The 12084-nt window shown below is 47.5% G+C and overlaps 1 protein-coding gene across 1 annotated transcript in view; it reads right to left on the bottom strand.

Annotated features, from left to right (window-relative positions):
• The window catches only part of vegfd (vascular endothelial growth factor D), a 32209-nt gene extending 20705 nt beyond the window's left edge, over positions 1-11504 (bottom strand). Inside the window, exons 1-3 of the mRNA XM_060832901.1 lie at positions 10848-11504; positions 462-654; positions 179-369 (exon numbers count right to left, since the gene is read on the bottom strand). Coding sequence (XP_060688884.1) covers positions 179-369; positions 462-654; positions 10848-10940 — 477 coding nt within the window. The 5' untranslated portion in view covers positions 10941-11504. The remainder of the gene's footprint in view (positions 1-178; positions 370-461; positions 655-10847) is intronic.
• Between the last annotated feature and the right edge of the window lie 580 nt (positions 11505-12084).

The following is a 12084-nucleotide window of genomic DNA, read 5'->3' as shown; positions in this document are numbered from 1 at the left end:
CAGAGGTATTGCTGCGAGCTGTCATCTAAGAGAAGGTACAATGGAATCTCGAATTGGACGGTTTTGAAGATTAGCACATATTCTGTACTCTCAAAACAGCCAACCAGTATCTAGAGTAAGTAAAGACTTAGGACCATACTGTAAACGGTACAGAAAAGGCCAGAGATATGGCAGCCACCTCTTTGTGGATGTAGGATGTGCTGATGTTCTTGCAAACCAGGCTCTCTTCATTGCAGCAGCCCCCACACCGATACACGGACACGCACGGAGGCTTGAAGAATGTATTGGTGCTTCGTCCAAGTTCCTTAGCAACGTCAACACAGGATTCCCTGGGGACGCACTGAGTCCTCTGCCATTCTTCATCGATGGCTGCACGGAAAACAGAGAGTGAGTTCGATTCCCCGGGTCCGCGGGTAAAAGAGAAAGGAAGAGAACGCGGCTTGGGAAAGAAGGGATCTTACATTTGAGTGTGTCTGCGTCGTAGTACAGAGAAGCGAACCTGGTCGATCGTGATCGCGTGTCAAATCCCGCCAGGTACTTTAATTTTTGGTGGCACTTCCATCGCTTCCAGTCCGAGGAATTAATAATTGACAGCAATTCCCTCACATTGGAAGCAGCTCTGATCTGCTGTTCTAAGCTTGCCCTCTTTTGCTTCTGAAAGGCAAAAAACAAACACAGAGGCATGGTCAATGGATATTTTTGGGGGTTGGGGGTAGGTTTGCCATGCAGTGTCCCCAGGCTCGGTGTTTGGATCCCCGCTCTTCCTGTTGTATATTAATGACCGGGACCTTGGTGCGCAGGAAACAGTTTCAAAGTTTGCAGATGACATGAAGCTTGCAAACAGTGAGGAGGACAGTCTGGAACTCCAAAAGAATACTGACAGGTTGGTGGCGCATGGATGAGGTTTAGCTGGGAGAAGTGTGAGCTGATGCACTTTGGTTGGGAGAACATGAAGAGCAGAGAGACCTGGGTGTTTATGTGCACAGAGCTTTGGAGATGGCAGGACAGCTGCAGACAGCAGTCCATAGAATCCTGACAGTGTGGAAACAGGCCAGTCAGCCCGTCAAGTATCCCATCCTATCCTTGTCACCCTGCATTTCCCATGGCTAACCCACATAGCTTGCACATCCCTGGACACAATGGGGCAATGTATCATGGCCAATCCACCCTAACCTGCACATCTTTGGACTGTGGGAGGAAACCGGAGCACCCGGAGGAACCCACGCAGACACGTGGAGAATGTCGGGCTGTTCAACTACTGGTATGGCAACTGTTACCATTCAAGATCGGAGACAGTTACAGAGAGTGGTGAACTTGGCCTGGACAATCACAAAGGCCAACCTCCCATCGAGAGAATCCATCTACTAGGCCCGCTGTCAAGGGAAGGCCGCCAGCATTCTCAAAGGCCCATCCCACCCTGGCAATGCTTTTCTACAACTTCTCTCATCGGGGAGAAGGTACAGAAACCTGAACACACACACACACACACACACACACACACACACACACACACACACACACACACACACACACACACACACACACACCGGTTTCAGAACAGTTTCTACCCTACCGTTGTTAGAATACTAAATGGGCTCACAAACTCTTAACATTCACCTGTACCTGTGTTTTGGTTTTTGCCTCTGTTTACCTATTATTTACTTATCTAAGCAACGTAACTCTGTGACCTGCCTGTATTGCTCGCAAGACAAAGCTTTTCACTGTACCTCGATACACAGGACAATACATTCAATTCAATTCAATGTGTAAACTCCACACAGTCCACCCGAGGGTGGAACTGAACTCAGATCCCTGGTACTGTGAGGCAGCAGTGTTAACCACTGAGCCACCATTAATAAAACATACTGTACTCTCGGCTTTATTAATAGGGGCATGAAGTACAAGAGCTGTACAAAGTCTAAATCGTAGGGATGAAGGGAAAATGAGACTGCCGCTGCCAGTGTCCAGGATTATGCTGACTTTAAATCGTGTGGGCAGTAGCTGGCTGTTTGTTTCCCCAGGAGTGTTTACCATTTAGGAAGGCTGGTATGAGCGTCCCTCACCACTCTGAGCTGGAACAGTCACACACTTTGGAATTAAGGAAATCCGTTGTTGTAATTCTTCCCTCAGACAACAGAGGGCACTCATTGATTAGAGTTTGCAGACCACACACCCATTCCTGATCATGCTGGATTCACAATAACTGCATTAATTTAACCCCAAGAGCTTTATAACACAGCATTTTGTGTTGTATTATTTACTCAGGCACACACGTGTGTGATCTGGAAGCCGAGTCCGTGCTTCGGAAGCAGATTCACTTTTTCATTTTATCCAGGTGGGCTCAGTTTAGTCCTTGGAGACAGTGGGGTCTGTCAAAGCTGGAGGTCAGAGTTGGGAGTGTGTTGCTGGAAAAGCGCAGCAGCTGAGGCATTCCTTGTCAGTTACTGACGTCCAGTCTGTCTTTAAAGCGAGTGCATTTTTCTGGGGAGTTCAAGGACTTGAGTCAAATGCACAAGAGGAAAATGAAAGTCAAGTCAGATCCCCGGATGAAATATCCAGGCATTGCAGTGAGTTGACAGAGGAGGCGAAATCCCCAACTCTCCAAAGACCCGGAGAAATCTTCACTCTGTTATCTCTGAAAGATTCTCACGAAGGACCGTGGTATGTGGAGTTACACCTCCAGCATTTGTAGTCCCATCATTGAGAGCATCTCAATCAGCCTCTCGAAAGCGATCACAATCCCAAATAAAGATGCAAACTCTCACGGGCTGGGACAAATCCGTTCTACTGTTTCCTTAGAATGTATTAGATGTTGCAGAATAGATAAAGCAGAGTCATGGGACCAACACGCCATGGTTTGTGCCTGGCCTTCGACATACGGACAAAGATCCCGAGAGCAATGATGTGATTTTGGGAGACTCCTTCAACATCACCTTCCAAACACATCCAACTAGAAGGACTTGGGTCTGCAGATACATGGCAACACCGCCATCTTCAAGATCCCCTTCAAGTCACTCACCACCCAGACTTGGAAATGTATTGCTGTTCCTTCCGTGTCGCTGGGTCAAAATCCCACAAACACTTCTCTAACAGGATGTCTCTACATCTCCACCAAGATCCACAGCGATTCAAGAAAGCAGCTCACCACCACCTTCTCCAGGGCAACTAGAGACGGATAATTAACGCTGGGCCCAGCCAGTGACACCCACATTCTGTGAATAACTAATAGAGACAATAAAGTTTGCACAGTGTGTCGCAGGAGGCAATGTCAGCTGAGATGACCAGAAACAACCTCAAAGAGATGGAATTGTCTTACAGGATGAAAATGAGACAGAGAGGAAGCGAGGTTCAGTCAGGGAATACCAGAGCTTAGAGCCTCAGCAGCTAATACTCACAGAGTCATACAGCATGGAGACAGGCCCTTCGGCCCAACTAGTCCGTGCTGACTAGTTTTCCTAAACTGAACCAGTCCCATTTGTCTGTGGTTGACCTATATTCCTCTAAACCTTGTCTATCCATGCACCTATCCAAATGTATTTTAAATGCTGTAATTGTACCAGCCTCTACCACTTCCTCTGGCAGCTCATTCTCACTCACCATCCTATTTAAACTCTATTGAGCTACTTTCTTTGTATTCTTTTGTACCACAAAATGGCACTGGATTGTGGCAACAGAGCACTTGTCCCAAGATACATGTGACAATGAATCATTTCTTCACCCCTTCGGACCCTTTTAAATCTTTTCCCTCTCATCTTAAACCTATGCCCTCTAGATTTTGGACACCCCTACTTTGGGGAAGAGATCTTTGCTATCCACGCCCCTCATGGTTATACAACCCACTGTAAGGTCACCCCTCAGCCTGTGATGCTGAAAAATGTCCCAGCCAATTTAGCCTCCTCCTGTGGCTCTAACCCTCCAGTCCTGGTAACATCCTCATAAATCTTTTCTGTATCTTTTCTAGTTTAAGAACATCCTTCCTGTAAGAGGGAGGCAAGAACTCTATGCAGTATTCTAACAGTGGTTCAAACAAAGGGGTTGTCCAGATGTAACACGCTCTCCCAACTCCGATACTCAATGCTGATTAAAATTGGGGATAATCAAGTGTTGGATAAGTGGCAATATCTCAGAGGGCTGTGGGTTTGGAGGGGGATTTCAGAGATCGGGAGGAGGCAGGGTCATAGACAGGGGGGGGTTTGGAAACAAGGACGGGAATTTTAAACTTGAGATGATTCGCAGGCAGGAGCCAAGGTACAGTGGATTGGCAGGCGTAGCGGACTCGCGACAGGTCAGACAACAGGCCAGCGAGGTCTGGTAAAGAGGGCTTCCATGGAAGAGTCATGTCTAGAGGTAGCAGAGGCAATGGGCAAGTGTTCCAGTAACAGATGAGCCGAGGCACGTCCAAAATAGTGCAAGTCACCTCAGTGCAGGAGATGCTGGGATGTGACTTGGTTGAGGGCAGCGTTAAGTTGAGCTCACAGGAGGAGGTAAGGATGCAGCTTCCAGGATGTGGGAATAAGAGCAGCTGCAGACTGGAGTAGGGACGCTCCGGGAATTCATGTCTGCCCACTCACGGCCGTGCGTTTGATGTTAGATCAGATAGTGTCAAAGGACAGGTCTGACAAAGGAGAAGGAATTGGCAGAGGACCACACACACTGGGAATCAACAAATGACAGAGCTGGCATTTCTGTATCACCTTTCGCCACCTCTAAAACACGTCAGAGCCAGTGAACTACGTTTGAAATACAGGCCGCTGTTGTAAAGTACAGAAATGGAGTAGCCAACTTTGCAAACAGGGAAGCATGTACAAACCACAATGACCAAGTGGTATTGGTTCAGGGATAAGTGTCAGGGCAGCAAGAGAACTCTCCTGCCATTCTCCAAACTGTGCTGTGCCCACCCAAGTGGTTTGACATCCCTTCTGAAAGATGGCACCTCCGTCAGACTGGCACTCCCTTGGTACTGCAGTAACCAAGCAGCCTGGATTTAGTGCTCAAGTCTGGAATCTGAGCGCATTGTAGGAGTTTCCAGGACTCCCTGGAATTAGGGAGAATTAGGGCCCGACTATTCAGGAGAGATGTTAGGAAGCACTTTGACACACAAAGCCTGGCAGATGTCTGGAACGCTCTTCCACAAATGGCAGTGGATGCTGGGTCAGTTGTTAAGTTTGAAGCTGCAATGGATAAAAGTTTGTTAAGCGATGTTATTGAGGAAGGTGTACCAAAGGCAGGTGTATGGAGTTAGGCCACAGATCAGCCATGATCTCATTGAATGGCAGGACAAGCTCGAGGGGCCGAATGGCCTCCTGCTGTTCCCACATTGCTAGGTAGCGGGCCTTGGTTTCTTCAGCTTCCTTATTTAAGAGACAAAACTGCCACCTGCTGGTTGGCAGCAACGGGTTTCCTCTGGATGTCCTGGTTTCCTCTCTGTTGGGACAGGACTTCTGTCCCCGTGTTCGTTTGGAGGAGAGAGATACCGGGTCTGATTAAAAGTATAAACAGGTTTAATGAGAGAGAATCGTACACAGTACAGTGAGGTGTCTAGCTCACTGGAGAAGGCGTGTTCTGACTATATTTTTAATTTGTCTATCCTTTTGTTCTCTCACATTCCAGAGTTACATCCTTATTTGGTAAAATGCAGAATTTTGGTATGTCATTGGTTCTCACCTGATAACATTCTATTACCTCAGTTTGAGCTACGTGCATTTAGACACGGCTCCAATGTCCTGTTATCTCTCACCCTCCCTGGGGCCTCTTCAGGCTATGCCATCAGCTTTTCAGTCTGTTCTTAGTGTAACATAATGGCTTACTGTTGTCTAGTGAAGCTAACAAGTTCCAGACTTGCTAATACTACCCTATGTGAGCACTACCTAACAATAAAGTTTCTTACACTACCTAACCTTAATAATGGATCCCAACACCCCACAATCCAAAGATGTGCAGGTTAGGGTGAATTGGCCATGCTAAATTGCCCACATTGTTAGGTGCATTAGTCAGAGGGAAAGAGGTCTGGGTGGGTTACTCTTCGGAGGGTCGGTGTGGACTTGTTGGGCCGAAGGGCCAGTTTCTCACACTGTAGGGGAATCTAATCTAAAGACCAACAGCAATCTTTTTCCTCAATCCAGCCAACTCTGCATCAGAAAATCATGAGGGACATGGATAAGATGAATAGTAAAGGTCTTTTTCCTAGGGTGGGGGAGTCCAAAACTAGAGGGCATAGATTAAGATTACATTACTTACAGAGTGGAAATAGGCCCTTCGGCCCAACAAGTCCACTCCGACCCACTGAAGCACAACCCACTCATACCCAGTCCCCTACACCTAACACTACAGGCAATTTAGCATGGCCAACTCACTTGATCTACACATCTTTGGGCTGTGGGAGGAAACCAGAGCACATGGAGAAAACCCACGCAGACACGGGGAGAACGTGCAAACTCCACACAGAGGTGGGAATTGAACCTGGGTCTCTGGTGCTGCGAAGCAACTGTGCTAACCACTGTGCCACCGTGCAGCCCGTAAGGGAGAGGGGAAAGATTTAAAAGAGACCTAAGGGGCAACTTTTTCACACAGAGGGTGGTACGTGTATGGAATGAGCTGCCAGAGGAAATGACGGAGGCTGGTACAATTGCAACATTTGACAGGCATCTGGATGGGTATATGAATAGGAAGGGTTTGGAGGGATATGGACCAAGTGCTGGCAAATGGATCAAGGCCAGATTGGGATGTCTGGTCATTTGGACAGAGGGGTCTGTTTCTGTGCTGTATGACCCTATGACTCTAAAAGGACTTTCTAATTTGTACCTCTTACACGCGATCCTCGGTTGTGTTGTATTGTTATAATTAGATTAGATTACTAGATTAGATTAGATTAGACTTACAGTGTGGAAACAGGCCCTTCGGCCCAACAAGTCCACACCGACCCGCCGAAGCGCAACCCACCCAGACCCCTACATTTGCCCCTTAACTAACACTACGGGCAATTTAGCATAGCCAATTCACCTGACCTGCACATCTTTGAACTGTGGGAGGAAACCGGAGCACCCAGAGGAAACCCACGCAGACACGGGGAGAACGTGCAAACTCCACACAATCAGTCGCCTGAGGCGGGAACTGAACCCGGGTTGTCTGAAGAGAAGTTTTTTAGCTCAATCTTCTGAAGTGAGAGATTGACACCACCAGAGGGGGCCGGTGATACAGTTGTTCTCTTCCTGACCAGCAAATCTGAGGTCTATTAGGATAGGAGACCAGAACTGTTTTTAAAACTAACCAAGTAACAACCAAAAAAAAAATTAAAAAGGGTTAAAATGATCTTTAAGGCTAAACTAGAAAGTCAACCAAATTAGACTGCAAGAGCTTCTTTAAATATACAAAAAGGGAAAGGAGAGGCCAAGGTGAATATCGGCCCAGTCCCACTCCCACTACAACTCCCAAGTCATTTCCTCTGCCCTGAAGCTCTTCAACCATGTTCTGAAACAGACTCACTACCACAGCCACATTTAGTGCCTGCCTCCATGACCAACTCATCCCCATGACTTGTCCTACCTGCCTATCCTCTTTTCCACCTATCCACTCCACCCTCTCCTCCCTGACCTATCACCTTCATCCCCTCCCCCATCACCTATTGTACTCTATGCTACTTTCTCCCCACCCCCACCCTCCTCCAGCTTATCTCTCCACCCTTCAGGCTCTCTGCCTGTATTCCTGATGAAGGGCTTTTGCCCGAAACGTCGATTTTCCTGCTCCTCGGATGCTGCCTGACCTGCTGTGCTTTTCCAGCACCACTCTAATCTAGACTCTGGTTTCCAGCATCTGCAGTTATTGTTTTTACCTGAGCAAAGGAGGTTTGGGAAATAATAATGGGGACCCAGGAAATGGCAGAGAAGTTGAATAAATACTTTGCATCAGTCTTCACGATGGAAGCGCTCCAAAATTACTAAATAATTGAGGGCTGAAAAGATGAGAAGACATCAATACAATAACCACTGGAGAAACATTACTAGGGAAGCTAATGGGTAAACGATCAGGCCCCCTGGACCTGAGTTCTAGGAGGTAGGAACAGAGAAAGTGGATGCATTTGGTAGTTTTTTTTTGGATTAGATTCCCTACAGTGTGGAAACAGGCCCTTCGGCCCAACCAGTCCACACCGACAAGTAACCCACCCAGACCCATTTCCCTCTGACTAATGCACCTAACACTATGGGCAGTCTGGCATGGCCAATTCACCCACCCTGCACATCTTTGGATCGTGGGAGGAAACCCACGGGCAGAATGTGCAAATTGCACACAGACAGTCGCCCAAGGCTGGAATCGAACCTGGGACTCTGGTGCTGTGAGGCAGCAGTGCTAACCACTGAGCCACCGTGCCACCCCTAAAGTCTTTCAGGGATCTTCAGATTTGGGGAAAGTCGCAGAAGATTGGAAGACTGCCTCTATTTTGGGCGGCACGGTTGCTTAGTGGTTAGCACTGCTGCCTCACAGCGCCAGGGACCCGGGTTTGATTCCAGCCTCGGGTGACTGTCTGTGTGGAGTTTGCACATTCTCCCCGTGTCTGCGTGGGTTTGCTCTGGTCTCCTCCCACGATCCAAAGATGGGCAGATCAGGTGAATTGGCCATGCTAAATTACTCATAGTGTCGGGGTGAATATTGGGTAGGGGAGTGGGTTACTCTTCAGAGGGTCGGTGTGGACTTACTAGGCCGAAGGGCCTGTTTCCACACTGTAGGGAATCGAATCGAATCGATTCTAAAAAGGGAGGGTGATTTCAAACAAAAAGATAACAAAAGGCCAGGTCGTGTAACATCTGCCGTTGGGAAAACGTTAGAATCTATGACAAACGATGTGAGGGCAGAGTGTTTGGGAATAAATACGATGAGTAAAAAGTGAGGTCTGCAGATGCTGGAGATCAGAATGATTCCTGATGAAGGGCATATGCCCGAAACGTCGAATTTCCTCTTCCTTGGATGCTGCCTGACCTGCTGCGCTTTTCCAGCAACACATTTTCAGCCATAAATAAGATGAAGCCAAGTCAGCATTAGCTTCACAAAGGAGGAATCATGCCTGTTAGAAAAGCACTAGTTAGACCAAAGCTGGAACACCAGGTACGGTTTTGTTCACCTGATTGAAGGGAAGATATGTTGACATTGGAGGCAGTCCAGGAAAGAATCACACAGTTGATCCTGGATATGGAGAAACTGTTTGTTGAGGTGAGATTGAACAGGCCGAGCCTGGACTGATTGGAGTTTAGAAGATTGTCAGGCAACCTTACTGAGTTTCTTAGGGAGTTTAGGTAGATATGGAAAGTTGTTTCCCCTTGTGAGAGAGTCTAAGACTAGAGGGCACAATCTCCGAATAAGGAAACGTCGATCCAAGACAGAGGTGAGGAGGACCTTTTTCTCTCAATAGGTTTCTGAACCTGTGCAATTCTTTTCCACAAAGGGCCCTTGAGGATAAGTCATTAAAAGTGTAATCAAGGCTGAGGAGACAGACTTTTTTTAATCAGGAAGGGGTCAAGTGTTATGTGGGGAAAAGGCAGGCAAGTGGAAGTTGAGGAATATCAGGTCAGCCATGATCTCATTGACTGGCAGGACAGACTGGATGGGCTGAATGGCCAACATCTGCTCTCATGTCAGAGAGTCATAGAGATGTACAGCACGGAAATGGACCCTTTGGTCCGACTCATCCTTGCTGACCAGATATCCCAACCTAATCTAGTCCCAACTGCTCGCACTTGGCCCATATACCCATCCAAATGTATTTTAAATGGTGTAATTATACCAGCCTCCACCACATCCTCTGGCAGCTCATTCCATACACATACCACCCTCTGCATGAAAACGTTGCCCCTTACGTCCCTTTCAAATCTTTCCCCCTCACCCTAAACCTATGCCCTCTAGTTTTGGTCTCACCCACCCCAGGGAAAAGACTTTGTCTATTTATCCTATCGATGCCCCTCATAATTTTGTAAACCTCTATAAGATCACCCCTCAGCCTCCTCCGAAGCTCCAGGGAAAACAACCCCAGCCTGTTCAGCCTCTCCCTATAGTTCAAATCCTCCAACTCTGGCAACATCCTTGTAAATCTTTTCTGAACCCTTTCAAGTTTCACAACATTATTCCGATAGGAAGGAGACCAGAATTGCATGCAGTATTCCAACAGTGGCCTAACCAATGTCCTGTACAGTCGCAACATGACCTCCCAACTCCTGTACTCAATACTCTGACCAATAAAGGAAAGCGTACCAAACGCCTTCTTCACTGCCATGATCTGAAGGGAGGTCGAATCAAGTCCCAACTTGACAGCTAGCAGAATTTAAATTCAATTCATTCAGTTGCCATTTGGAAGCTCAATTCACTAAAGGTGACCATGAAACTATTATCGATCCATCTAATGTCCTTGAGGGAAGGAAATCCACTGTCTTTACCAGGTCTGGCCTACATGTGACTCCAGACCCACAGCAAGATCGCTGACTCTTAACTGCCCTGAGGTTACCTCAGGCACTCCAATTCAGGGGCAGCTATGGGGAGAGCAACAAATACTGACTTTGTTAGTGACCAACACATCCTGTAAAAGTATAAAACAATTAAAAGAAGGATATTCCATCTCATATTGGCACTGGGTAACAGCAGTGGGCCGGGCTTGAGAGACTGAGAGGCCAAAAAAAAAATTCTCGTGTATGGGACATGCAAAATAAACGGAGGTCCCAGACGGCAGCAATATAAATCTGATGCCCTTCCTTGTATATTCAGACAGGAATGCTTTCCATGCGGTGCACAAACTAGGAGACACTTTACATTCGGGTCTTTGGCAAATATCTGACCAGGAATTGAGGGAGCGATCGAAGTTCACCTACCAGCTTGGCATCATGTTCTTCATAAACACCCTGCAAAAGATGGAGAAGTGAAACAATGATGACATGTAGACAAACAGCAGACGGCAGCTTCATTCTGACTCCTTTGATCGAAAGAGTTAATCGTCACTGCCAGAATCGCTGCCTGGTCACCCTCGGAGACCTTACAGCGGTGAACGCAAGCAGCTCAGCATTACATCGCTTCTCAAGCATCCGAGTTCTTTGCCCTCCGAGTCTAATTACTGAGAATGTCTCACAATTTGTAAGCAAGGCATTGTGATCCGGAGCAGATTTGTTACATATTCCAGGTCCACGTTGTGTCACGGATCCATGGACGAGGAAAGCTTCAGGTTGAATGATAAACTATCCAGGGCAGCCTATGTAGCCAGGTGCCATGCAAAGGACCCACACAACATTGTCCATTTCAGCATTTATCCTCAGGTTCAGCTCAAACACTGAAAACAAAGCGAGAAAGCAGATATTTCTTCGCTGGCAAGAGCATCGGTTTTCTCCTGTGCGAACTTTAGGGAAGAAGTGGGGGACAATTCTGGCTGCGGCGCCTTCCTTCACTCTCAAAGCGTGGAACAGGAGATCATATTCTGAAGGAACTGGTGGTGAGGACTGCACAGAGCTGTGTTTTCACTTTGTCTCAAATCCTGTGACGCAGCAGGCCTCCGCACCAGCAACATATGGTTTAAATGGGATCCAGACTTCAGTCCGGGCCCACACTACTGGCTGGTCTTCAATACTCGCAGCATTACTAAACAGCACTCTCACACGACATATCCACTGACCCACACATCACCCACACACTCACACACATCATATCCACTGACCAACACATCACCCACACACTCACACACACCATATCCACTGACCCACACATCACCCACACACTCACACACACCATATCCACTGACACACACAACACCCACACACTCACACACACCATATCCACTGACCCACACATCACCCACACACTCACACACACCATATCCACTGACCCATACAACACCCACACACTCTCACACTCCATATCCACTGACCCATACAACACCCACACACTCTCACACGCCATATCCACTGACCCATACAACACCCACACACTCACACACTCCATATCCACTGACCCACACATCACCCACACACTCACACACACCATATCCACTGACCCACACATCACCCACACACTCACACACACCATATCCACTGACCCACACATCATCCACACACTCACACA

Source organism: Hemiscyllium ocellatum, chromosome 12, assembly GCF_020745735.1.
Source record: "Hemiscyllium ocellatum isolate sHemOce1 chromosome 12, sHemOce1.pat.X.cur, whole genome shotgun sequence".
In the NCBI taxonomy this organism is placed as follows: domain Eukaryota; kingdom Metazoa; phylum Chordata; class Chondrichthyes; order Orectolobiformes; family Hemiscylliidae; genus Hemiscyllium; species Hemiscyllium ocellatum.
This window is presented reverse-complemented; position numbering and strand designations above follow the sequence as displayed.